The 27,761-nt window shown below is 45.2% G+C and overlaps 1 protein-coding gene across 1 annotated transcript; it reads left to right on the top strand.

The window, feature by feature from the left end:
- The first annotated feature begins 3,832 nt into the window (after positions 1-3,832).
- Positions 3,833-26,700, top strand: rasgef1ba (RasGEF domain family, member 1Ba). The gene is made up of 14 exons (XM_079251254.1): positions 3,833-4,028; positions 10,205-10,387; positions 10,632-10,754; positions 10,847-10,984; positions 16,182-16,397; positions 16,991-17,065; positions 17,856-17,951; positions 18,063-18,165; positions 19,168-19,247; positions 20,893-20,988; positions 22,618-22,713; positions 22,977-23,100; positions 23,751-23,823; positions 25,761-26,700. Exons 2-14 carry the CDS (start codon positions 10,211-10,213, stop codon positions 25,783-25,785), a joined length of 1,422 nt encoding a protein of 473 aa, XP_079107380.1. The 5' UTR covers positions 3,833-4,028; positions 10,205-10,210; the 3' UTR covers positions 25,786-26,700.
- Positions 26,701-27,761: the final 1,061 nt, after the last annotated feature.

Here is a 27,761-nt window from a genome sequence, read left to right as displayed (position 1 = left end):
GCTCATGGATCCTCGCTCCTTCTGCAGTCGGATTGCACTTTTCCAGCTTGTGCGTCCCGGATTCATGCTCCTCGAGAGCGTGTCTTGCGGGCTGTCACTGTGGAGACCTCTGCCCATTCTACACGGATGTACCGTGCCGGCCCGCGCGCATCTCCAGCTGAGCGCGCTAAACCAGTTCGCTTTGCTCTTTTAAATTCGCGCTCCATAGCGAACAAGGCGTACTTTCTAAGTGACTTATTTTCAAATGAGCAACTTGATTTCATGGCCCTGACGGAGACCTGGCAGAGAGAACAGGAATATATCCATTTGAATGAGCTGTGCCCTCCGAACTGCTCTGTGTTTGGGACCCCGCGCATTGCACGGCGTGGAGGCGGACTTGCACTCCTCTACAAGGACTACTTTCCGTGCAGAGAAGTGAAGCTGGATCCATTCAACTCATTCGAGCTTCAAATGACTAAGGTTGGAAACACTGACTCTTTTATTGTGTTTTAATTTACCGACCTCCTGAACTCTTATCCTTGATCATTAAACTTGATAGAGTATTGATTCTTGGAGATTTTAATTTCCATGTAAATGACTCATCTTGTTCTGTAGCATCTGAGTTTTTAGCACTTACCGACTCATTCCTTTTAAAGCAACATGTGTCCGGCTCAACACATAAAAATGGAAATACGTTAGATTTAGTCTTCTCCTTTGGCCTGGAGGTTGACTGCCTAAATGTGGTCGATGTTCTTGTGTCTGATCATTGTTGTGTGTATTTTAACTTGTCTTTAAAAGTGGAAACTTGCACTCAAAATGTGGTGTATCAAAAGCGCTTTATAAATGAAATTGTTGTTGCAAACTTTTCTGAATTATTTCAGCCCTGTTTTGAGGGGGTTGGTAATGATGCAGACGCTTTTGTAAATGCCTTCAATGACCACTGTGAGACAGTGCTGAATGTGGTAGCACCTGCAAAGCTCAAAATGAATTCTCTCAAAACATCTCAGCCATGGTTGAATGATGACATTTCTTTATTTAGGAGAACTTGTCGTAAGGTGGAACATCTGTGGAAATCCACAAAATTAGAGGTACACAGATTGCACCTAAAAGAGCTGATTGTGTCTCTTAATGAAATGATAAAACAGGCGAGATCTACTTATTTTGTTAATCTTGTGAATTCAAATAAGAGAAGCCCCAAAGTTGTCTTTGATACAATCCATAAAATTGTTTCGCCTTCCTCCCCATCAGTGCCTGTTTACAGTATTGATGATTGTAACAAATTTTTGAGGCACTTTGTCAAGAAAGTGGAGGACATCAGGACAAATGTGACTCCTCCTGATGTCACCACTACTTGTGTCTCTTCTTCTGTCTGTTCTTGGTCTGTGTTTTCTAATGTGACACATGTAGACATTTTGGCATTGCTGGGGAAAATTAAACCTTCTTCTTGTCCTTTTGATGTCATTCCAACATCTTTGTTTTATAAGGTAACTGACCTTATTGTCCCACATGTTGTTGAACTGATCAATATTTCACTTTCCACTGGGTCTGTTCCAAACTTTTTTTAAACAGGCAGTGATAAGTCCCATTTTAAAAAAGCACAACTTGGACCCTGCAGAGCCTGGTAATTTTAGGCCCATATCTAAATTACCCTTCCTTTCAAAAGTTGTGGAGAAGGTGGTGGCTGAGCAGCTGACCACTTTTCTATACACCAATGACATGTTGGACAAATTTCAATCTGGCTTTCGTAAGATACACTCTACTGAGACTGCCCTACTTAAAGTGTCCAGTGACATCCGAATGGCTGCAGACTCTGGTGAATATTCTATTTTGATTCTTTTAGATTTGTCTGCAGCATTCGATACTGTAGATCACATCTTGTTGCTTCAGAGACTGAACAAAGAGTTTGGCATCTCTGGAACTGTCCTTAAGTGGTTGTCCTCCTATTTGACTGATAGGACATTCTCTGTGTGTTTGAATAACTTTATGTCTGAAGCTACTCCTTTGCTGTATGGTGTTCCTCAGGGGTCGGTTTTAGGCCCAATTTTGTTTCTGTTGTACATCACCCCTCTGAAGAAAATCATCAGCCTTTTTAAAAATGTGTCCTATCATCTTTATGCTGATGATATCCAATTGTACTTTTCATTCAAGGAATCAGAGTTGCATACACTTTCAGAGTTAATGGATTGTCAAGTGTAAAGATGTGGCTGACGGAAAATTGTCTTCAGCTAAATCCTCAAAAGACTGAAACTTTAATCATTGCCCCAGAGCAGAAAATTCCTTTAATTGCTGGCCATCTTGGTTCTCTTGCTTCATCAGTTCAGCCAAGCATAAGAAATCTTGGAGTTTGGTTTGATCAATCATTGTCCCTTGACAGCCATTCCAGACTCTTGGTAAAAAACTGTTTTTATCATTTGAGAAACATCGCAAAGCTGAGGCCAATTTTATCAAGGTCTGATGTTGAATTGGTGATTCATGCTTTTATTTCGTCACGCTTGGACTATTGTAATTCCCTTTTTACTTGTTTTAACAAATCTGCTTTAAATCGTCTTCAGTTGGTTCTAAATGCTGCTGCGAGGCTTTTAACAGGATCTTGTAGGCGCGCACACATTACTCCAATTTTACACTCTCTGCACTGGCTCCCCATTAAATTCCGAATTGATTTTAAAATTTTGGTCTTGACGTTCAGAGCTTTGCATGGCCAGGCCCCCTCGTACATCTCTGAGTTGCTGCAACCCTACAGCTCCAGTCGGTCCCTTCGGTCCTCGGGCCAAAACCTCCTCATGGTCCCAAAGACCCGCTTTAAAACCAGATGTGATTTGTCCTTTCAGGCAGTTGCTCCAAAACTGTGGAATGCCCTGCCTTTTTCCCTCCGTGAGATTGAAACTGTAGATTCTTTCAAAAAGCAGCTGAAGACGTATTTATTTAGACAAGCTTTTAGTTGACTGTCTTCTGATACAGATTTTTCAAATGTACATTTGTTTATTTTTGTGTTGTTGCTGTTCCCCTTTGCACTCTGTGAAGCACTTTGTGATTTTATTTCTGTGAAAGGTGCTATATAAATAAAATTTCTTCTTCTCCTTCTTTGGATAAAAGTGTCTGATTAATGACTGTAGAATAGAATCTCTGAGAAATATTTCCATTGTGTTGGATCTTCGACACAAAGAATTAAAGCAGTTCTGGAGGAAGAAGGGGATCCAAACGGGAACTGAAAGGACTCCTCATCACCAGACTGGATTTTAAACGACTTAAATCTCGACGTGACTGAGAAGCGGAGCAACAATCTGATCATTCTCTGAAGATCTTTCTGGACTTTCCTCTAAAATTCCTGTAAATAAACAAACAGAAGCAAAACTTCAGGAGGAAAAGAAAGTGTGTGTGTGTGTGTGTGTGTGAGAGAGAGAGAGAGGGCACTGCGGAGGGAGAGAGGGGGAAGTGAAATGTGTGTGTGTGTGTGTGTGAGAGAGAGAGAGAGAGAGGGCACTGCGGAGGGAGAGAGGGGGAAGTGAAATGTGTGTGTGTGTGTGTGTGTGTGTGTGTGAGAGAGAGAGAGAGAGAGGGCACTGCGGAGGGAGAGAGGGGGAAGTGAAATTGTGTGTGTGTGTGTGTGTGTGTGTGTGTGTGTGTGAGAGAGAGAGAGAGAGAGGGCACTGCGGAGGGAGAGAGGGGGAAGTGAAATGTGTGTGTGTGTGTGTGTGAGAGAGAGAGAGAGAGAGGGCACTGCGGAGGGAGAGAGGGGGAAGTTAAATGTGTGTGTGTGTTGGTGGAGCAGATCTCCGCTGTGATTGGCTGCTGCCTCCCCCGCGCTGGAAAGTCTGGAGGCTGATCGCAGCTCGGAGCTCAGATAGAAAGGAAGGCGGCGGAGCAGCAACAGCGCGGGACTGCTCCACCATCCATCCACCCAGACAAGCTGCTGCTGAAGCCGAACTCCACGCGTGACTCCTGCCTGCTGCGTGGAGGATGCGGCGGTGAGGATCCCGCATTTCTGCTGCTGGAAGACTCTGAGGAGGAAGATTGCGGCTCTCTTCGCACCTGGGCTCCGACTTGTTGAGGTGAGAATCTGCGCGATGGAGCGCGTGGGATGCGCGCACGCAGGTGGCGTGAAGCGCGAGCAGAACGCACAGCTGACGGCTGTCTTTGCGGGAACTTCTGCTTTCTGCGCCTTTTCTCCTCTTATTGCTGATTTTAGGACTTTTAAAAGCGTTCCTGAAGTGCGCTTGCGTGAAGCAGGACTCTGATGGCTCTGATGTTTGATGCAACAGGAGGCATGATGCTCCTGGCCGGCGTGTGCACGGCTGAGTTGGGGCTCATCCTGCCAAACGCCGCCTCTGGCAGCGGTTCCTAAAACTGATCGTTGGGATTTGAGCACCTTCAGGATTAAATGTGATGAGAATTGACTGATTTGTGTGTTCTAAGAAGAAGATCCTGTTTCTCCAGCCTCGAACCTGCCCAACCTTTTGCTTGTTGTCTTTTAAGATTTGTGACATAAAAGTCTAGAAAAAGGTGTGTGTGTGTGTGTGTGTAGCATCTCTGCAGGATGGGAGATTTATGCTGTTGTACAGAACCTGCAGCAGCTGCAAGTGTTCCCCCCCCCCCCCCCCCCCCCCCCCCCCCCCCAGACAAAACACAGTTGGTTTTTGCAGCAGTCATGGCTGGTGTAAACGGGGGAGAGGTGGGAGAGCAATCAGTGTTTAACAAACCCATGTGTTGTTTTTGGGTGGGGGGGTGACGTGTCGCCTCTGCAGTCTAGCTTAGCTGCCTAAAAGTGCTTCTAAGGACCGATCGGCTTCATACATCACTCCCAAAGAGGAATTTTTATTCAGCCTTCCTCCGCCGTGGCCTGTTCTCCCTCCTCTGCTGCCTCTCACCCTCATTTCCTCAGTCCACGGATGGGTGAGATTCCTCCTGCCTCTCAGTGTTTACGGAGTGGAGGGGAGGGGGGAGCTGTTGATTTATTGGTGATCCCTCAAAGTGTCTGCCTGCAACAGATTCCTCCACCGTCGTGCTGCTGGATCTAGATGTGTTTTAGTAGAAAAACACATTTCTATCTCTGCAGACGTCGGTGGTTGTAAGGAGAAACTCTCAGGAAAAACAGAACTGCGAGCTTCTCGGCTTTGTGCAGCAGGAGAGAGATTTCCTCTGTGGTTTCTCTTTACGACCCCTGAGCTGCTGATGGGTGTGCTCATCATGAGCGGTCGTTAACAGGCCAGGCGGATCCCCCGTTGGCTTTTTGATGGCTTGTGTTTAGAGCAAGTGAGAGACCAGAGTCTCATCATTGTCCATCCAGGAAGCAGCCCCACCTAAAGACAGAAACTACCTGAAATACTAAAAGCTGCAGTTTTTGCACCTAAAGGCCAATTTCTGCTCCCATCAGACTTTTGTGTTGACACAGTTGAGTCAGTTCGTCCACTAGAGGGCAGTGCTGAGTTCAAGTCTGTGCTGTGACGTCGGTTGGTAGCGATCATGTACCGATATAAAGTTATTTACAAGCATCTAAAACCAGTTTTTTGCTCCTTTCAACTTCTGCGTCGTCTTCGTTTCTCTTTTCTGGTTTGCTCCTTTCGCTGTCTGCGCATCAGTTATACAGTTTAACCATAGACTGTAAATAAAAGATGGGCGGAGCCTCCGTGACGTCGCCCGTAGGTTTCTGAAGAGCTGAATTAAAGCTCGGTAAGCGGTTCCTACCATCACCATCTTGGCAGGGGCATGCGCGTCGTCTTGCCAGGAAAATACATATATGGGCAAAGAGGTGGAGCTGAGAGGGGGGCTGTGAGCGTCATGGTGGATGATTGACATCGAGCAAACTCCGAGCTGCCCGTAGCTAAGAACTAACCGAGCTAACCCGGAGATAACAGGAGCTAACCAGCTAGCGGAGGTAAGCGGGCTAAAGCTAAGTCATGTTGTTAACTGGCTAAAAACCGCGGTTGTTCTACGTTCTTCTGACTTGAAGCGGGAGATCGGGTACCTGTCAATCAAAAGGACACGCCCCTTAATATGCCAAATTTTGAGATTAAATTACTTTTAAACGGGTGAGTTAGAAAAAAATTCACTCCCCCACAGTTGTCATGAAGGTAAACCTGACCTATTAAACCTAAAATGGAGTTTTGAACCAGGCTGTAAACATGTTTATTTCAGCTGTAAAGATGTTTATTTCCGCTGTAAACATGTTTATTTCTGCTGTAAACATGTTTATTTCAGCTGTAAAGATGTTTATTTCCGCTGTAAACATGTTTATTTCTGCTGTAAACATGTTTATTTCTGCTGTAAACATGTTTATTTCCGCTGTAAACATGTTTATTTCTGCTGTAAACATGTTTATTCCTGCTGTAAACATGTTTATTTCTGCTGTAAACATGTTTATTTCTGCTGTAAACATGTTTATTTCTGCTGTAAACATGTTTATTTCTGCTGTAAACATGTTTATTCCTGCTGTAAACATGTTTATTTCTGCTGTAAACATGTTTATTCCTGCTGTAAACATGTTTATTTCTGCTGTAAACATGTTTATTTCTGCTGTAAACATGTTTATTTCTGCTGTGAAGTTGGTCTTTTTAACATGGGAGTCTATGGGGATTTGCTCTGTTTTGCAGCCCCTAGTGGATGAAGGGGGAACTGCAGTTTTATACACTTCTGCATTGGCTTCACTTTTAACCGCCAGAGGTTGCCGCTTAAACCCAACACAGCCAATGGTGATTTCCGGTAGTGTTTCTCCGTTTTCTGCGTAGATTGACAGAAAACTGAATCGTTTGAAAAGGAGCTGAATCGGGACGAAACTGTCCGTCTGTCTGCGTATCCGTCTATCGATAAACGGCGTTTAAAGGACAGCTACACTCATGGCAGATGGCTGTAAACACAACCAGGCTATAATCAAACCATCTACCCCCCCACCCCACCCCCTCTCTCCACCCTCCTTCTTGGTTTTGGTGATTCAATCTGTGGCATCTTGTTTGTTTACTTTCTGCTGCCATCCAGGTCAGCAGCCGCACAGTAAACCAACATCTACGCACTAAGTGTTTGTTTTTGTCAGGCCCGCAGACCCAGCATGCCCCCACCCCCCCTCACGCCCCCCCACTGCTGCTACCGCACACGACACCTGGAAGCCAAATGTTGTGCCTCTGTTGTCGCTGCTTGTAAGCATCCTGAGCTTTGTGTTTCGGGGGATTACGGTGACGGCTGCAGCTCGCTAGCCGAGACGAACAGATGCCCCCGGATTCTCTCCTCTTCTGGCCACGGCATGTTGGCGAGGACAAAGTAGTCACGTCAGGGTGATGCTGCAGTTTATGCTCTTTGGTAAATGAAAACAGAAAGTATAAATGGTCCCTTAAGATTGGCACAGCTGCTTATTTTTTGGCTGCCTGCCCGACCAACACCCTCCCTTTGTGGAGAGGACAGCACACATGAGATCAGGGAGTAGCTTGTTTGGATCGCAGCTGGGAAAAGTGAGGAAGGCCTCTTCTCATCACTCGATCACCTGCTGCCACTGCTTTCATCATAATAACCCCAGTGTTGTTTCCACTATTGTGCTTAGATGCTACAGAGCAGAACTCTCATTAAACGTGGCCCCTGGCTACGCTAGACGCAGACAAGTTGATCCGAAACCTCAACGGAGTAAACAAAGATCCCAAAACTGTTGATTCTTTATCAGAGTGACTGTTCTCTCCATCGGCCTCGTGATCTCCGTGTCCGAGGGGAAGCCACATGGTGCAGCAGATGCTGGGGCCACTGCGCTCTGACTCCTCGCCATTCTCATGGAAATGGCCAAGGTTGTCTGGCTGAATAATAGCGATGGTGGGAGTGCACGCACACGTGCATTTCTGGAGCGCCTTGTGCGTGGAGGCTTTATGTGAACTTCCGAGGGTTCATGAATAAATGAGCAATGTTGTGGCATCAGTCAAGCTGTTCAACCCTGAAAAAAGACCAAACAGAACAGAGTTAAATCCCCCATCAGCTGATGTTTACCACTACTTTTCTTTGTTTTTTCACGAGCCTCTGCTGCATCGCTGGACAATAAAAGTCTGAATTCATCGGAGCTGTTTTATGCTGCTGTGTAGGCAGGTGCAGTTTATTCCTCCCGGCAGCTCTGCAGTGCGTCAGCCGTAAAGGCTTTCACGCTTGGCAAGCAGCCACAGGGCAGCATATTCTCAGGAAGGTGTGTGAGATTGTTGGACTCTGTGCCGATCCCCCGCCGAAGAACAAGGCCCTTTGTGTTTCCCCAGCCTTAAGTCAGCCTGGCATGGGGTTGAGCTGCAGGTTCAGAGGTCAGGGGGCTGCTGGACTGATGAAGTGACGGGTTCAGGTCCTTTCTCCTAAACGCCACATTTCAGGGATAGTCTGTCCCTACAGGGTTGGGAATTTGGTAAATTCCTTTTCTGGGAGAAGGGAGGTTGAGTTCACAGGCAGGAAAATGAACCTTTGAGCCATTGATCTGTGATGGATAAAATTTATCCATCTGCAGCAAACACAAGTGATTGCTACAAGACTCCATCGGGGAGTCAAAGTTGTAAATGTAAAATTTTCTGACTGCGGATATTATAAAGGTGTTTAGGTTTAAAGCTGCAGAACGCAGGAGCAGAAATGGGCAACAAAGGAATGATAATAATGAATTATCTCCAAAGATTACGTCAAGAAATCAGCTTTTAGTTTCTATCAGATAACCAGCGACTCTAACTGGTTACGGCGAGATAATGAGCTTTATTTTCTCATCACCAGATGATCAGTGGTGGTTAAGAAATGAGCTGATCTCTTTTTTCTTTTTAATCTTCGTTTGTCATTGAACGTAAACGCTGGATGGAACAATCGTAACCTGAGATATTATTTTTCGGTGTCGGCTGCACAATAACTGAGAAACGCTACAGAGTGAAGCATCATATATTGTGCCGGGTGTGACATGTTTCCCTCTGTGCGTGCGTGTCACTTTAGGACCGTGTATCGTTCACACGTAAGTCTCATGAAGGTTTCGTTGAAATGACCTCGTAAAAAACCACGGAAAAAAGAATTGTATGCGAACGTAGCCTACGGTCATGCTAATGGTGGCTTAAGCCGTTATTTATTTCCAACAATGGAACATTTTAGTGATTTTATTTGTTCTTTTAAATTGTAGCCAATACCTGACAAGATTGATGGAAATTTTGCACGTTATAATCAATAACCTTGTAATATCTCGACTCAGTTCTTTGGTTTTTCCGTAACGGGTCATACACACTTGTCATTCAAATTTACTGCATGGTTGGCTAAAGCAGCAGGCTTTTATTGATTTATTTAGTTTTTCCCATTTTCCCATTAAATCCAATGGGAAAATGTGTCCAAACTTTTGACCAGTAGTATATTTGCCGAACGCCGCTCCAACGTCCAGCCTTACCAAGCGCTCGTTCCTCCACCTACGTTCAGAGTGGATTATACATCCACTCACTGATCCACACATACTCTCCCACTTGTCATGTTCTACCCCGCCTCATGATTTGTTATGCCTCCTTGGCACACCACACACACTCCTCCTCGCTCTGAGTCACACACACACGACTGTGGAGGAAGCTAGCAGACGGCGTGATCATACAGTATGATTTCAGGGTGAACCAGCAGTCATGGCAGCCTTCAGGGCCGCAGTTTGGCCCAGAGTCTCTCACAAGCTCTTTCACGTTTTCGCTGTACTTTCGATCTCGTGTGTGTGTGTGTGTGTATGGATTTCGTTTATAAACCTCGCCATTTAATATCTGAGTCACAGGACCTTCTGATTGAGTCAGCTGGCTTATTGATTCATAACAAGTGTCTAGTGTGAAAGTTTAAACTTGTTTTGCCTTAAGACAAGTTTTATTTCGTAGTTAAAGGGTGTATTGTAATGGTTACTGTGCTGGAAGTAATACACATTATCGGCCTGCAACGTGATGGTTAGAAGTGGAGGGGAACGCAACAGCATCGCTGGGGTTAACATCCAATTTACTGTGAAACTGGGCCGAACATACTTGTTTTCCTGTGGTCCACTTGGGTCAGAACATCTGTTATGGTTTTTATTCCTGCTTCCTTCCTTCATTGGTCAGTTTGTTTATTCAAATAAACAAAAACGAGAAGCCTTAAATGTCCAAAGGGAGGAAAGGGTGTTGACTCTGCGCAAACCTTCTTTTCAGGCAGTGTTTATGTCTGGAAGCTATTTTGGATTTGCTCAGCCGTCCTGCATCAGCGTCTGCGGTGAGATTTCTGACTTGCTCGCCTTTTGTTTTTTTTGTTCTTTCAGGACAAAATGCCACAGACGCCACCATTCACGGGGCAGCTGAACACCGGTGGCTACAACAATAACGTGTACCCGACCAAAGAAGAAGGATTCCCCGGACTTTATTATCATGACAACAACCTGGTGTCCGGGTCCCTGGAGGCCCTCATTCACCACCTGGTACCGACTGTAGACTACTATCCAGATGTGAGCCTTGGTTTTTTCTTTCCATCTCACCTTTCTGTCTCTTCTTGGTCTTTCTTGAGGAGCACTGTTGCAGCAAGATACTGTTTACTTTCATTTTCTGTCTTTTGTTTCCTTTTATGCATCAGGTACTTGGGCTTCAAACATCTGTTCTTGCTCTTTTATTTGCTTTAGAGGCATTTTTTTTCTTTTAAATAAAAAAAATAAATAAATAAAAGTCGCGACTTGTCTTCTTTTCTCTGCACAGAGAACATACATCTTCACCTTTCTGCTTAGCTCTCGCCTCTTCATCCACCCGTATGAACTTATGTCCAAAGTATGTCACCTGTGCATGGAGCAGCAGCGGCTCGGTGATCCACAAGCCGACAAGGTATGCTGGATTCTGGAATTAAACATTTGTAATCTTAAGTCATTGTGCTACCATTTTTATCCGTCTTTATTGTATTAATTCTGTATTTTCAGCTGAGAGTCAGAAAGATAACTCCTAAGATCCTCCAGCTGCTGACAGAGTGGACAGAAACATTTCCATATGACTTCAGGGATGAGAGGATGATGCGAAGCCTGAAGGAGCTGACCCACCGGCTTGCCAGTGGTGATGAGGTCAGTCCATGCTCTGTTTACCTTTTAGAATTAATTTCTTCACACGACTCATCATAATGCACGACAGAGAGGCTCTACTAAACGGTAGCTAAAGACCAGCCTGCTGATTGGGGCATAATGTGTTTAGTTTAGGTGCTAAAACGAACACCGCTGTGCTTTTGTGCAAACTGCATGTACAGAAAAGCTACAGGCAGATTTTTGCAGATAGCAGCAGGGAGAGGTGGAGGGGGACATCTGTGGCAACAAAGCAGGTTTTGAGGCCGGCTGGGTTGAGAGAAAAGCTCCATTGTTCACGGGCTAGGTGGGTTTTGTCATCCCTGAAGCTCTCCTTCATAGATTGTTGCACTGCAGAAGAGCTGACTGTCAGTGGCTTAGTGCACGGCTAGCCTCTGCTGCGCTGTTTGGATAGATGTTCCTCTGATGGAGTTGAACTGTTTTTGTCCCGTTCCCTCTGTTATCTTTGAACATGCTGACCCTCTACTTTAAATCATGCAGTAATGATGTTTCAGCTGGCAGTGACTCATGCTGTTTATCATTTGAAAGGAAACACTAGCATTAGCAGAAGTTAGCGACAAAACGCCAACTCTGAATTTAAATTAATTATTCGTGTGAGCCCTTAAAAGGCATTTTGGATTGCAATGATTGGTACCAATCCTCCATACTGGCTTTGGGGAAAGGAGAAAAAATTGTATGAGATGATTCTTTCAAACTGCAGTGCTAATGCTAATTTGACTTCTTGACCCAAAAGGATGTCTTATACCCTTTGTAAATGTTTTGTTTTGGCCCCTGGACAGATATTTGTTGAAATATATTTCTGCTAAAAGTTTTTATAGACTTTTGGACATACTAACCCTTTACTTTAAGTCATTTGGAAGCAGAAAAGATAAAGTGAATAATACCAGTTATCATTTGAAAGGATTCATATGCTAGCATTAGCAGAAGTGGGCAACCGACTTTGACGTAATTAATTATTTGCGTGCACTTAACAGATGTACCAACAGAGATACCAATCCTCCATACTGGCTCTGGGAAAGGAGGAAAAAAAATTGTATCAAAGTATTCTTTCAAACTGTAGTGCTAATGCTAATTCGACTTCTTGACCCAAAAGGACTTATTGTACCCTTGGTAAATGTTTGGTTTTGGCCTCTGGATAGATATCTGTGAAAATATAGTTCTTTCCAAGTCAGAATTCTTATAATGTATTAGACATGCAGATCCTTTAGTTTTATTAATTTGGATGTGGACAAGATGTTTCTATGGACAATGAGTAATGCTACTGTATGTGTCATTTGAAAGGAAGTAGTAGCATTCGCTAAAGTTAGCAACAAAATGTAAGTCTGGAAAAGAAATGAATGATCTGTGTAAAGTTTAGGGGCACTTTTGGAGTTAAATGAGAGTGATGCTAATCCTTTATAGGATTTTGGCTCTGAGGAAGGAGAAATATTGTATGAGTACATTTTTTCCCAAACTGCAGCGCTAATGCTAATTTGACTTCTTGACCTAAAGGACTTCTTGTTTCCTTTATGGACGTTTTAGTTTCAGCCGCTTGAAAAATATCTGTTGGAATATAGTTCTTACCAAGTCAAATAAAACCTGACCCTCTACTTTTATGCAGACAAAATGTTTATAAAGATTATGACTCTGCTAGCATTGGCAGACGTTAGCAACAAAACATCAACTCTCCAATGAAATCAATTATCTTTGTTCACTTTAGGGGCAGTTTTGGAGATGCATTTTTTTCTGTCTGAAGAACCAATGCTAATTTGACTTAGCATTTTTAACCAGAGACATCATTCCTGCTTTTGTTCATTCTGGTCTGAGCAAATAAGATTGTTTCTTGGTCCAAAGTTAAGTGTGTATTTTGAGCTTGGGGGTTGCTGTGAAGTGATAAGGCAGCGAAGACCCCGGTCACTGACAGGCAAACATTCATCTGTCCTGATAGAAGCTTTCAGCACTTAAGACAAGAATAACACAACCCCTGTTTTTAACGAGTTCCTCATGAGTTATCAGTATAGTCCAAACACACTTATTGATCCTGATTTAATCTAGAAATCCATACATTCTCACCTTACAGACTCAGGCAACAAAGGCCGTCTAACTGAAACACGTCTGCTCTGGTTCAGAGCTGCTTATGGACACGGACGCAGTGTTATGACACCCATGCTTTACTGGCACCAACAGCTTCCTTATAAAGATGATTCCTGCTTCGATGAAAGCGAAAGCTACTTAACATGAGTTTGCAAGGTAGTTTCCCATGAGGCTATTTAATGCTCGGAAACTGAGAGTAGAGGTGTTTTCAGGTAATGGAGTAGCTCTGCCAGACTAGTCTGAACAAGCAATTTGAAGAACAATTGCAATGACCGTTATGTCTATGTAAGTCTGGTTTGGTAAGTCCTCCTTCAGGGAAACTTACCTGAGTGTCACGCTGTTCTCTCCTGCTACTAAAAAACAATCTCCTTTTTTGAACGTATGCAGGTCAAAGGCACTAAATTAGTGCAGTGTACAAAAGGTTCAGCAGCACTTGAATACCCTGCAGCTGAACTGCAGTATTCATGCAAGCACAAGGCTCTCTATTAGCTCAACGTGATTGTTTTCAGGAAAGCTTTGGTGCCACGAGTTCAAAAACTGCCTGGAGTGAAAGCTGAATAAGTTGTGACTCTTGTGCGTTAGCGCATTTGTTGCATTGGCCTGTGATGGAACAATGGAAACATAGTTCCTCGACAAGGAAACGTAAACACCACGGGACATTTCTTAGGCATCTAAGACAAGAACAGACCTTTTTTTTTTTTTTTTTATTAGTTTCTCACAGATTCTCCAAACCGCTTTGTGAAAATAAACCTGCAAACGCCAGGGCCAGGAGCAGGTCTGGTGATCTGAGTGAGATGCTGAGTCTTCAGCACGTCGGCCACAGTTCTCTGGGAACCAGAGCAGAGTCCAGAATAGATGTTCTGAACATCTGCTCAAGGTTGCGTCCAAACCACTGAAAACATTCCAGGACCTTGATCTCCACACTGAGACTGTCATTATGGATGTGGGTGGATGTGGAGAAGAGCAGCTGTGAAGTAAACCAACGCTGTGATCTTGACTAACGTCGGCTTAAAGGTGCAGTTTGGATTTTACATTAAGTTTTATAAGTTTAGTTGATCCAATCATTAGTTTTTACATGATTTTCTTTAGATTTAAAGCAGTTTCTAACCCTCTAACTCTTTTTGGAAAGTGTCCCAACATGCTGATAAGTATGTAAAGCTTAAGTTTTATCATGACAATTTAATGTTTATTGATTGATGTTTGATTTGATCAGACTGACTCGTATAAAGTCACAAAACACAAGTAAAATATCAAAATGTAATTTTGATATTTGAGTTGGAAATTTTTATCCATAATTTCCATTTAAATCTATGCTACTGGATCGCTTATCATTGAATGCATGGATTATTACACCGGCGTGTGTTAGAGCTGATGAGAAAGGATGCTTTGCATATCTCGTCAAGGCAGCGTTACTTTGGAATTAACTGGCATTCTGATTGGAGGTCAACCATACCTGAGGGCGTGGAAGTAGTGGTCTGCACTTCAGTCTGGACCAAACACTGGAATGGTTACGTTGGTAAAACAAAAAAATGACCATATACAAGTTTTATTACAAAGCAAAATGAAAGATAATGTATAAGGACTTTAGAAAGTATCTAAAGAGGAATACTTCAAGCGAAGCTCAGGTCACAGATGAAGACAAAAGGCTCATAGAAGTGCGTTGGGGGAGCTCCACTGCGTCGGGATTCAACACCATGAGTTTGTAGATAAAATAATCTTCTCTTGTGCATCTTTTGCTATCTAAGCAGCTAAAAACAGGCTGGCGTTTGCTTGGGTCAGGTGGCGCTCCACAGGAAGTGGCCCGGCTCAGCCAAGAATAACAGGAGCTCCACTGATATGATGGCAAAAAGCAGCCGTGCACTCAGTAGTGATGACTTGTGCTGAGCAGTCGTCTGCCACCTTAGGATGGTAGCCAGGCTTGATGGCGATGGGAGCAGCGTGCCCCTGCTTGGATCCCTCATTTGTAGCACCGGTAGTCGTGATGGGAAAATGTGACGGCACGCATGCTGTTGTCTCCAAGATCTGTGGCTATATTTATCCGACCCCGGCGTGTCCTGTTTGTAGTGGGGACAGAAGCTACAGCAGATGGTTGACTTTGAAGTGGCAACTGGAGTGATTTGCACTGGTGGCGTGCCTCGCTGCCGTCCAACTGTGCAGGAAGCACGGTTGAGTATTGGCTGGTAGTTTTGTTTTTTAGTGTTTCCATTGATTTTACATTGAGGGTAACACGTAGAGCATGTGAATGTGTTGCTTTTGTCATGTTTGGTTTAAACAGTGATTCAGAAGTCACTCGCCCCAATGTTGTGAAATGACAAGCAGTCGGTTGCCAAAGCAAAAATATAAAAGGATCTGCTGTTTCTGTCTTCTAAAACAAGAGAAATTCCCCCTTTTTTTTTTTTAAAGCAGCCTTTAGTAGACGAGCGGGGATCATTGTTGGATAGAATCTCTTTTTTTTTTTCTGGCAAGAAATCTGCAACTTCCTGAAACCCACAACTGATTGATGTTAAAATTGTCAAACGTCTCATCGATAAACAGACACACATTAGTCAGACCCTACAGAGGGACTTTCAGAAAGCTCCCAACAGAGCTGCAGAAATCCACTCGTTCCTCCTGTGTGTGTCATCGCCGCTCAGATTCTGTGGCTCGTTCAGCCTCCACATCCATCACCCCACCCGCTTTCACCGAGTCCAGATTCTGGAAGCTGAATCGGCAGATAGAGAACTAAAAACGCCTCCGAGACTGTGCACGTTAGTCTTCTACACATGCACAAAATCAAACCCACATGTACGCCTTTCCTCTGTAGATCATCTTATGCAACTTCTGGACTAAACTGTGTCAGTCAGGGAACAATTATCTAACTGTGTGCAGAACAAGGCGACCCTGCGACCCTCCCCTGGGGCCACAAAGCAAAGAGTCCCCCTGCTTTGGCCCCGTGCACGCCGGGAGGAAGCTTGTGTAACTTCAGTGCAGGACCAAAAGGAAGATTTCCTTCAAACAGACGGCATTGTGGGGCATTCTGTGGTTTGGGTTGGGAGCTGCCGTCGGTCTGCAGAGTTGAATCTGTCGGACGCATCGCAGGATAACATTTTCCCTCCCCTCCGTCTTTCAGGTGTACAGGAAAGCGGTGGGTCAGATGAGCCAGGGCCTGATCAGGAGGTTGACGGTCCTCAGTCAGTACGAGGAGGCGCTGGTGAAGATCAACACCACGGCGGCAGAGCGGCTCGCGGCTCTGAAGGCCAAACCGCAGGCGGCGACTCAGAGGGACCTGCTGTCCATTTGCAACGACCCCTTCACCGTCGCCCAGCAGCTCACACACATAGAGCTGGTAAGACCACACTTCTTATCTATTCACCTTCCTTTGTTGAGGACAACGTCCACCAAACTGAGCCTGACGTGGACCTCCAGGCCGGTTCTTCTGAACACATTGCATCATATAAAACATGTGTTTTTACTTGTCAGTCCACATTAAGACGAATAAGTTCCCCTTTAGGGAACCTGCCAGTGACTCACTCGCATTGACACATAATCCAAAGCGGGCGGGAGCAGATCGATGCCAGAGGGGGGGCGTGTGAAGGGGAGGGGGAGCTGACATGTATGATGGATTAGAAATCAGTGTGGCGTTGGAGGAGAACTAAACGCCACAACTCCTCTTTACGTCTGACGCACCGCAGCATTGATTTCTAACACCACATCTGCATGTACCTTACATGTTGGATCACAAATCAGAGCTCAGGAGGAGGAGCAGTCTTTCAACTGGAAAGTTCGATTCCAGGCTTCTCTGAGCGAAGTGTCCTTGGGCGTATCTACATACCCCGATGTGTCTATCGGGGTATATATGTACGCTGCTTTGGATAAAAACGTCTGCTGAATGACTGTACAGCTATTGATGATTTTTTCCCCCTTTTTTTTGCCTTTCAGGAGAGACTAAGTTACATCGGACCTGAAGAATTCGTTCAGGCCTTCGTCCAGAAAGACCCTCTGGACAACGATAAGGTAGCGTCTGCGGCTTTTCTGAAAATACATTCATAGATAAGGAAGCATAAACAGAGGTTACACAATCTTTGTTCTGGCTGGACTCCTGATTTGGCTCGTGTGCTGTGGGTTTGGAGCGCTAGACGGCTTACCTTCCCTTTCAGACGCGTGTCGGGTTTACACAACACGCCGAACTGGCCGCTGGTCGGGTCCGACACGGGGCAGGTGGTTTCCATCAGACACACCTCACCGACTATTTCCTCAAATCATCCCAGTGTCTGGGTAAGACGGGCATGTGCTTACCTCATCTCCTAGCAACCAGCGCTGCTGCTGGAGGTCTGTAAGGAGAAGGGGGTGTGTGTTTGTGTGTTTCGGGCTTTCATGCCGAGCGTTTGGCTGCTAGGCAACCAACCCCTTTCTTTTTGGAAGGGAGGTGATGAGGTTGAGGGCTTCCTTTGTGTCTCAGGCGAGTTGGCCTCATACCCCCCACATGAGCCACTTTAAAACACTGGGATGACTTTGAATGTGTGCGCGTCCAGTGGCGGGGAAACACGACATGGGCCGAGTGGCGTAAGGCCAAAGGAATGTGTGGAATTAGATCAACAGGAATCCCCACAAAGAAGCAGCATGCATAACGTGCACAACGTCGGAGGAGAGCTGAGCCGGACTGTCTGCACAGGTCCACTTAGCCACAAGCTCGCTGGTGCATTTACTGACTTTGGAGGGAAAAAATACAACAGATATCGGCTTAATTTCTCCTGTAAAGCAAATCTTTTGAACCTAAACGTTAACTGAAGGTTTGTTGTTGCAGAGCTGCTTCAGCGATCACAAGAAGGCCAGCAACCTGGGCGCTTACGTGGACTGGTTCAACAGACTCAGCTACCTGGTGGCCACAGAGATCTGCCTGGTGAGTCGGGAGCAGCAACACGCAGGCTAACATCTCCAGTTCAGCATCGAACCCGTGAACCGGACGGGGAAGCCAGTCCTCAGACCTAACGCGCTTTTTTTAAATCAACAGCCAGTGAAGAAGAAGCACCGAGCTCGAGTCATCGAGTTCTTCATCGACGTGGCGCGAGAATGCTTCAACATCGGCAACTTTAACTCCCTCATGGCCATCATATGTGAGTCGTCTTCCCCCCCCGGCTAAAGCGCCTGATTCCTGCCGTTTGTTGGTTGTTCTGAAGGATCCGTCCAGGATGTCAGTCTGATGGTTTCATGGTGAATTTTCCTGCCTCAGAGGAACAAGAAGATGCTTTCCAGTGTAGATCCCTCACTGGGGGGGGCAGGGCGGGGGGGTCGTGAGGCTAACTGGATCTGGTCACTCTCTCATGCCTGAGGGCTGGTTGGGGGTCTGGGATCTTTGTGTCCAGAGCAAAGGGGGGGGGGGGCGTTGGACAAGGACTGAGCAAAGCAATCCAAGCAGATGGTCAGCTCTGACCAGAGAGAGGGAGTGCACAATGGAGGATGGGGGGGTGCCAGCTGTCCCCCAGCCTCGCTTCCCCAGAGAGCGGGGAGAAAGTGCCACGGGCAAATCTGTCTCCACCAGGCTCATCCCCCCCCCCGAAAGCAAACATTCTTCTTTACCTTTAGAGTTTTTTTTTCCTGTTAAACCCAAAACTGTCCACAGAGACGAGATGGGGGGGGGGTCCCCCGGTTTGGCTATTACTACCACAGCAACACCTGTTCTGACACACTGGCAGCTTCGTGTTTAGATGGCGTTCCCCATGCGAGGCACACGAAACCTGAAGCGTCGAGCCGAGCGGAGTTCAGGAAGAGAACGTACAGCTCTTTTTAAGCCTCCAGGTTGTTTTTGTGTTGTTCTGCCTCGGATGGTGACCCCTCGATGCCTGAACCTGCACACACACACACACACACACACACGGAGGGATTAACATATGGGAAGCAGAGTGCTGGGAGGGGAAACGAGGCGTGCGTTAACTCCATTGTTCCTCGGCTCTTCTGCCTCCCTGCATCAGAGGAAACGACATAAAGAAAGAGAAGGGGAGGTGGAGGGGCGGCGTCCTAGGAGGGGGGGGGGGGGGGGGGTGTGTATGTCTGAGCCGTGTGTTCATGCCATCATGTGTGGATGTTTGCTTAGACGTGTGATCTCTTTCGCCTTGCAGCTGGGATGAACCTGAGCCCCGTGTCCCGGCTAAAAAAGACCTGGAGTAAAGTCAAAACGGCCAAGTTTGACATCTTAGAGGTGAGAAACTGGTGAAGATCTCAGATCTCACTCTGATTTAACCCACAGCCACGTTTCCATTCTTTGGTCTTGTGTTCAACGCTGATGACTAAGCTTGTTGTGGGTGTGGGGAGGAGCTTCTCTGGGCTGAGGATTGTTGGGTTGTGTGTGTGAGTCACACACAGTTCGGGTGAAAACCTGAGAAAAAACATTTCCTCTACAGAGATCTGCATTCTGACATTTCACGTGAAACTGAAGAATTTTTTACCTTTCTGCCTTAAAAAAAAGTTTTACTACTTCAAAAGATAAAAAGAAGCTCTAAGGGCTCCAGGGTAGTCAGTTTAAGGTTTGGTCTTCGACCATTTTGGAACCAAACGAGAACTGAGGCTGGCGCCGCAGATTACACGGCGATCGTACTTCGTGTGGCGTCGTTGGAATCTGCAGGGAGAACCGGTCCCAGTCAGTCCTTTAGAAACCAGATCAGAGGAGTCACATGACGCTCGGTGGGACCTGAAAGGTTGTTAAAGACTCTCTGTTTCTCTCTGGAGATCATCACCGTCTCTCTCCTAAAGGATCCTGATAACCGCCAGTTTGATTCCCAAAAGCTTCGCTGAGTCGTGTTCCGCTGCAAAGGCGACAGATTTACACTTCCTCCAACAACAGGAAGTCGTACCTTCAGATGTGTTAGAGACGCACTACAGAATTTTTACCGTTTCCCCGTTACACGTCCCCCCTCTTCACGCCGGTCTTGTCCTCTCTTCTGCTAAATACCAGTGCAGCGCCACCTCTGGTGAAGATCGGGATATATTATTGTGATGCGGTCTCGGTCTGAATGGATACACTCACCTACAACCGAGCCGAGTCCCCAATCGGACCGAGCCTAGCGGACTATCCTGATTCTGAATCAGCGACGTTGCCAGGAACAGTTCCTTATAAAACCATGAAGCGAAACGTCACGTTGCGTCCCAGATGTAAAAGTTGTATCATGTCGGTTTCTCAGCATCGGAAGCAGCGGCTCTAGAAATACACATTATAGATGTCACTGTGTCATCGGACAAGTCACAGTCAGAAAGTTACGTAATGTGTCTTTAGTTCATTTCTGTTTTCTTACGTAGAAAATGGGGAGGCCCGTTTTTAACATTTTCATATATCTTCATCCTCCTCATCCTTCCATCCGTCTTTCACGTTGGTTTCCCTGCTGGAACACACCTGATTCACCCAGACAAGCTCTGTACACGTCTGCTAAAGCGGGGACACCAGGAAATCTTGGCCCCCGAGGTTCCAGGACTGAGAATAAGCCATATGTTAAGTCAGTTCGTCCACTAGATGGCAGTGATGAGTTCAGAGTTTAGGTCCACGTATTGACACCGTAAAGTTCTTTGCAACCTTTAAAACACCAGAAAAAGAACAAAACCACTTTTTTTTCTCTGTTCTCAACTTCTGCGCCGTGGTCTTCTGGTTCCTCTTGTTCCCTGGTGGTGTCAGCTATACAATGCCACACTGCGCCGCCATTTCTGGTGGTATCGCTCCGTTTTCTGCATCAAGCGGCGAGGAAATGGATCAATCTGTCCGTCTGCGCTGAGCCTGATCCACTGCATCCATCCACCATTCAGAGAGTTGACCAGAGATTAGACCGTTCCCAAACTGTTTCCCTCTGTCTCCGTAGCACCAGATGGATCCTTCCAGCAACTTCTACAACTACAGAACGGCGCTGAGAGGAGCCACGCAGCGATCGATCACGGCCAACAGCAGCAGAGAGAAGGTGAGGCGCTGAACTCACATCGCTCCTAAAACCAAAATGTTCTGTAAAATCCTCCTTTTTCTTGTATGGTGACTCATCCAGCAGCTGGGAAACGTAAAGTCTTCTTCATCTCTGTTTACGTTTCGGAGCTCAGACTGACTCAGCGGCGTGCTGGATAGTCTGGAGTTTAAGTTAAGTTGGTGGCATGTGTTGCCGTAGCAACACTTCAAACTGATTACGAAAGGAGTTTAGGTTGTTATCTCGCCGCCTTCACCCCCCCAGCCTGACGCATCGCGCTCAATGTGGAGGGAAGACAGCCGAGCTCGTTGGGCTTTATTGTCTGCACTCGGCGTTCCCATGGCGTTCCCATGGTGTTTATGGCGCAGAGGGCTCGGCCGGGCCGCGGAGGTTGCCTAACCGCTCAGAGTGGACACGAAGGTCTCGGTTTCCTTCTCATCAAACATGCTTGCAGGGAAAACAGAAGACATGGCTGCCTGCCAGATCACACAGTGTTCTCTGCTACGTCTCCAGTCGATCCGTCCTGGAGCTCGCATCCGGCCCCCGCCCTCGTCATCACGTCCAATTAGGGGGTTATTTAACGGAGACGGAGCGTTCTGTCTGTCCGGGTCCCTGCGGTTTGTCAGGGATGCCAAGACATGCAAAAACACTCTGGTACACGAGGTCGAGGTCACGAAATGGAAAGTTCCCAAGCAGTCTGGTATGTTCTGCCTGTGACCGCTCTTACGGGGGGGGGGTTGTTTACGACCTCCAGGCCGACTTCGTCGGAGGAAAATCCACCAAGCCGACAGTTCAGCTGCAAGGACAGAAAGATGTGTTTCCGTGACGATTCTCCAGCTGGAAACAAACAAAACGCCAAACGTGACGCGAAGCAGACCGGAGGAGCCGATGTTTGGTTGCGTAGCAACCGTCGTCTCCGAGGAATGTGGACTTTATTCCAGTTTCACTTCAAGTTCAGGAGCAGAAAAAGGTTTTTTCTTTGTTTTTAGATTAAATTAAAGAGTTAATAGAAAAGTGTTTTCATTCCTTTCTCACACCAAGCCCGTCCTCTGACTCCGGACCCTCCATTTCAGCGTGCGTGTACGGGCGTGCGTGTACGGGCGTGCATCAGGCCTGCTTGAGCTGAAAGGAGGAGATGAAGTCGCTTTGCAGGGAAACAAAAGGCTTCGTTCGGAGTTCTGGTGCATGAAGATGACTTTCCCACTCGGCCTCCTAACAGCATCGGCTTCATGCATGTTTGATGCGTCAGGACGAGAGGTGACAGACTGAATCCTTTTATAGGTCACTGTGCCGTGTCGCCGCGGCAACAGATTTAACCACTCCGATGCTTCCAGGAGAAACTTTATTTTTAATGGCGTCTGGTGATTCCTCCTCCCCATGAACAGCATCTATGACCTACATAGAAGAAGAAGTGATGAATAATTAAAGAAGAACTCTTCTCCATTGTGAATCTGATCAGAGGAGACTGGCCGGGTTTTCCCCTGGAAACCAAACTACTGCCGCTTTTTATCTGCTGTTAATCATGTGAATGGATGTTTATAGAGGACACACCTGAGGAAACCCCCTCACACACACACACACACACACACACACCTTCCCATCAATAACTCCCTTTCTCCTTCTGTTTCCCAGATCGTCATCCCTTTCTTCAGCCTTCTCATCAAAGACATCTACTTCCTGAACGAGGGATGCGCCAACAGGCTGCAGAACGGCCACGTCAACTTCGAGGTAAAACTTCAGGGAGTTTCCATGGCAACGGATTTCAGCAGCTGATCGTGTTTACTACGCACGGCAACAGCTGCAGCGTTGTTTCTAACCACTTCCTTAAAGGTTGTCGGATATTAGGGAAGTAAAGTTTCCATGAAACAAACATTATTTTCCTCTGGTTTGGTCACACAGCCGGGTTATTTACAGATCCGCCCCGCCCCCCGTACAGACGTGTGATGGTGTTTACATGGGAACATCTGACACATCATCTTGTTGCGTTTCAGAAATTCTGGGAACTCGCCAAGCAAGTGAGCGAGTTCATGACCTGGAAGCAGGTGGAGTGTCCCTTCGAGAAGGACCGCAAGATCCTGCAGTACCTGCTGACCGCTCCAGTGTTCACAGAAGATGGTGAGCTGCCAAACGGAAACCAGAACAAGACTGGTTCATGTCCGTTTTACCAACTTAATCCAGTTTCTGCTCGCAGAGGAGCTGGGGAAGCAGAAACTATTACTTTCCCCCATTTTCTTAAGTTAAATCCAAGCAGGAAGGAAGTTCAGTCTCTATGCTTAAAAACAAACATCAATAATGATAAAAATGTTTATTTTTAACACATTTTAAACAAAAATCTCAAAGCTAATCGACACATTTTGGGCTGAAAACTCATTTAAAAGAAAAATTATGCAGTTTTTTTTTATTAAGATTTCCTGTATTTTAGAGGTTTAGTTGTGTAGAAAAGACCTCTTGGTTTGTCCTTGATGAAGAAGACTGCAGGCCAGAGACAACAGAAGCCTGAAACACACACACTCACACAGACCTTGTTATCACCTCCTATACTCAGCGGAGCTGATAGATTCTGCCTCCTTTAATCCACATCAGTCGTGTCACCGGCTCTTATCGCGCTTCTATCTGGTCTGTGAAATCCTGCCGAGATGCTTTAGAAACACGGTTGTCACGGACGACCGAAGAGCCTCGAGTCGCCTCACACGGTCGAATCAGAGCGGCTCGTTGGCGGTTTTTAGGATGAAATTCTAACAATGTTTCTGCTTTTCCCATCGCAGCGTTGTATCTGGCGTCGTATGAGAGCGAAGGTCCTGAGAACAACATGGAGAAGGACAGATGGAAGTCTCTGAGGTGTGTATGACTCACACACACACCCTCAGCCTTTCCAATCACGGCTGTCAGTGCACATCCCGTCCTGCTTCCCCACTGACCAGTCACACTGCGGCGCCGATCTCTCACACTCGTCAATAAATGCATCAAACACACGCCGCCTGTCATCGGTCTTTTCAGCCGAGCCGCCACGGCAGTCAGTTTAATAACACTGCAATTATCCCCATTAATTCATTTATGAAACCTTTCTGAACGCTTTTTCAGCTTTAACAGATTGTTTTGCTAATTTAAGTCATTCTAAGACAAAAATTAGACTTTTAAAACTCTATTTGACCTATTCTGGAATGATATTTGCTTCCCAATATTAATTCATTTGCAGTTATTATTATAACTCTTTAACACAAATATATATAACAGGAAGTTAAACTCTGCTGGAGTTTTTCTGCCCCCTAGTGGTCAGAAAATGATTGACACTTTTAACTGCATGCAATGATTATTGTTGCTTTAAATCATTTAAAAACACACATAACTAACCATCTCATGAATAAAAGAAAGGAAATCACAGTAAATTTGAAAATCCAACAAGTATTTGTGATAAATAAGTACATGGCTTTAAGCTGCTGATCCTGCACATGTCCACCTGTTTCCATGCCAACAATGCCCTGGCAGGGTCGGAGGTGAGAGCTGGTTTGTGGATCAGGTCTGGGTTAAGCCACTCAGCGTGGGTGTGTCACGTTTTCTGATCGCCTGCCAGCGTGTTTCCCAGAGCGTCGCCTCTGCTGCGACACGATCTGTCGCTTTGCTCCGGCCAAACAGTGGCAGGTCGAGCTGCGAGGACCGTCTCCACACACGTTCAGCTTGTCCTGCTTACTAAAACAAATCATGTGATTAATGCAGAAAATGAAACAAGCATCGCTTCAAACCTCTGAATAAATCCTGCGTTCATTCGCAGAGCGACAAAACAAACGGCAGGAAATCGTATTTAAGACAAGAAAACCCTGCTTTTAACTGTTTCATGCATGAATTTATAAAGAACATGTACAGTAATGGGTTTTTTATATGTTAGTTGTGATTGCCTATATTTTTATAGAATATCTGAGTCTGTGGCAGCGCTTTGGATGTCTCACCACGAAGAAAACCAAAGTTTAAGTCCTCGTACGTGTTTATCATGGCTGCTTTGTGTTTTTGGACATGAATACTACCATAGTGCAGTTTGCAAATGGCAGTGTGAGCAGAAGGAGCAGCGTACAGACTGTATTTACCATGTTTGAGATGCTTTGCATCACTTTAAAGCAAAGAAGAAACTGTTATATACAGTATAGTGACATTCCGCCCCCTAGTGGACACCTTTTTTACTACAATAATTTGACAAATCAAACTGTAATTAAATCTATAAAAATTATTTCTGTAACATATTGTTAAAAGGCCGGGTTTTAAAGCAGGGATGCATTAAAAAAAACTACAGCGTACATGGATGGTTAACGGAATAAATAACTGTTCTGATCAAGTATGTAACAACCGTAAAAATGTTAATACGAGACACGACTTTGGGAGTCATACGTACGATTACACGTTTCTATTGTTGCCATGTTTACGGCTTTGTTTGCACCCTGTCCAGTTCTCTGGTGTGAACAACAACGCTATGCTGACATAAAGGACATGAGGGCAGCGACATTCTGGTCCCAACTACCCTGCAGGTTTTTAGATGTTTCCCTGCTGCAACACACCTGACTCAAACAGATCTCTGACAAGCACATGCTCTGCTTTTAGTTTGAGTCAGGTGTGTTGAAGCAGGGAAACGGCTAAAGTCTGCAGGACTGTGGTGTTCGAGGACCCGGTTTGGGGATTATTGAGGGAGCACAGTTAAGCCTTCGGCGCCGAACCTGCGTTTAAAGCTTAACAGGAAGTCTCTTTGCTTCTTCCTCAGGTGTTTTAATCCACCTCTTTTGTCTTCACAGGTCCACTCTGCTAAGCAGGGTCTAAAATCTCTGGCGGAAACCAGAAGAACCCAACAGGCGACGATGCGGCTGTTGTCCGAACCAAGTATCCCCGAATTGGAAGGGAAACGACAATCTCTGCTTTGGCTGGCGAGGCCCTTTGTGCCCCCCCGGCCTGTCCTGACCCTCCTGTGTATTTTAGGACAGCTGATATTCATCTCTTTGTATGACTTTATAGTCTTTTTGTTAAGCTGCGCCTCAAGCCTTCGAAGCATCTTCCCCCTGATATAAAACACGTTTTTTTTGTTGAACTACAAAGTTAGCTGCTGGTTGGCTAACGCAATGGAAGCGCTACGCTCTGGTTCCACATGCCAGCATCGTCCGTAGAAGCCAAACCTTTTACCTGAAACACTGTCCATCGTTACACCTAGTTTCTGTCACTTTGTGCGCCTGTTTTGTAACATGTATGAAGAGCGTGCACTGGCTGCATGTGATTTATCCGATGCATACGAGGTCCGTTTACTTTAAAAGTCAGCGTTAAGCTTTGGTGTTTCAGAGGTCGACTTACCTTTCGACCATCAGCAGGAGGTTTAATGAGCCTGGTGCGAGCAAACACCCCTCTCCTCCTGCCGTTGTAGTGTGGTTGTGCTGCCCCCTGGTGGCCTGAGCAGAAAAGTGAATGCATTTTGTGTTATTGATTTTTAATATTAAGTGTAGTCTCCTTCCTGTTAATTTATAAATGTGTTATCGTCTCGACCATATTATTTAATTTTGTACTAGATATATGTAACATGTAGTCGTCATATTTAATTTTTATAAATTTGTATGAGACGCTTCATTTTTCACGGTACGAGCTGAGAGTATGAAGTTGTTTTGACGGACGTCAGCTTTGCCTCGACGCTTCTCCTTCAGTGCTGTTGTGGTTTATTGTGAACAGCTTTTCTTTGTTTTCTCCCATGTTGATCTGTTTGTATTCAGACTGTTGACATAAACTAGAAAAGTTTATAATAATGATGATTTGGTTGTGTTTAAAGGAGAATGTTAATAAAACTGTTTCAAATGATCAGCTGACTGTTCATCCATCCTGGTTGTTTTTAGGAAGTTAAATCCTTCCGCTCAAATATAAACAATAAAAAGTTATTATTGGCATTTTAATAAAGTTCACTCACAGGCCACTTGGGTGCTAAATCTATCCTGACAAACCCTCATTTTAGTCGATTATCTACATAAAATCGAATGCAAGTTTGATACATTTTTAGAATTACTAACATTAAAAATTGATTTTTTTTTTTTTTTTTTTTTTTATTGATTTGATTTTTGTTAGATAAGGTTACTGGAATGAAGTGAAAACAGTAACAAACGTACCAAAGGAGCATGTTGTCAGACAGCTTCTGTTTCGGGACAGGAGAAGAGGAGGTCAGCAGCCGTGAAGGAGAAGAAGATGTCCTCAGATCAGAGAAGATACAGCTCACACTGTTACTAAAGGAAGACAAAAAGAAAACTTTATGGTTCAGAAACATGATGCAACACAGGAAAATGTAGGAAATGGAAGCAAAAAAATGCCTTTTTTCCACGAAACTCCTCTTCTGAAGGTAAATCTGACATGCATGGCAAACGCTATAGAAATGTGGATATTTGGCTCCACCTGGTGTACAAATTAAGTTACTGCAGCTCACAGCAACAACGATAAACAATAATCAGAAGTAATTATAAAATGACCTGAGCTGCGTTTTCAGAGCGAATTTTCCAGAAAATATTAAATTTGAAGCAGAACCAGAATCTCTAACTGAAAATTATGCATGGATGTATGTACTCATATATAATGGGGTATTATGGAAATATGCATGTACGTAAAATTTGTGTGTATGTATGTATGTTTGATTGAAAATTTATATGTATGTATGCGTGTGGGTAATTAAGTATGTTGGTATGATTAAATGTACATAGATATGGATAAAAATATATATGTTTGTATGTATGTACAAACATATGAACATGTACATGTTTGCATGTATACATTTC

This window comes from Telmatherina bonti, assembly GCF_933228915.1.
Source record: "Telmatherina bonti genome assembly, chromosome: 13".
NCBI lineage: Eukaryota > Metazoa > Chordata > Actinopteri > Atheriniformes > Telmatherinidae > Telmatherina > Telmatherina bonti.
This window is presented reverse-complemented; position numbering and strand designations above follow the sequence as displayed.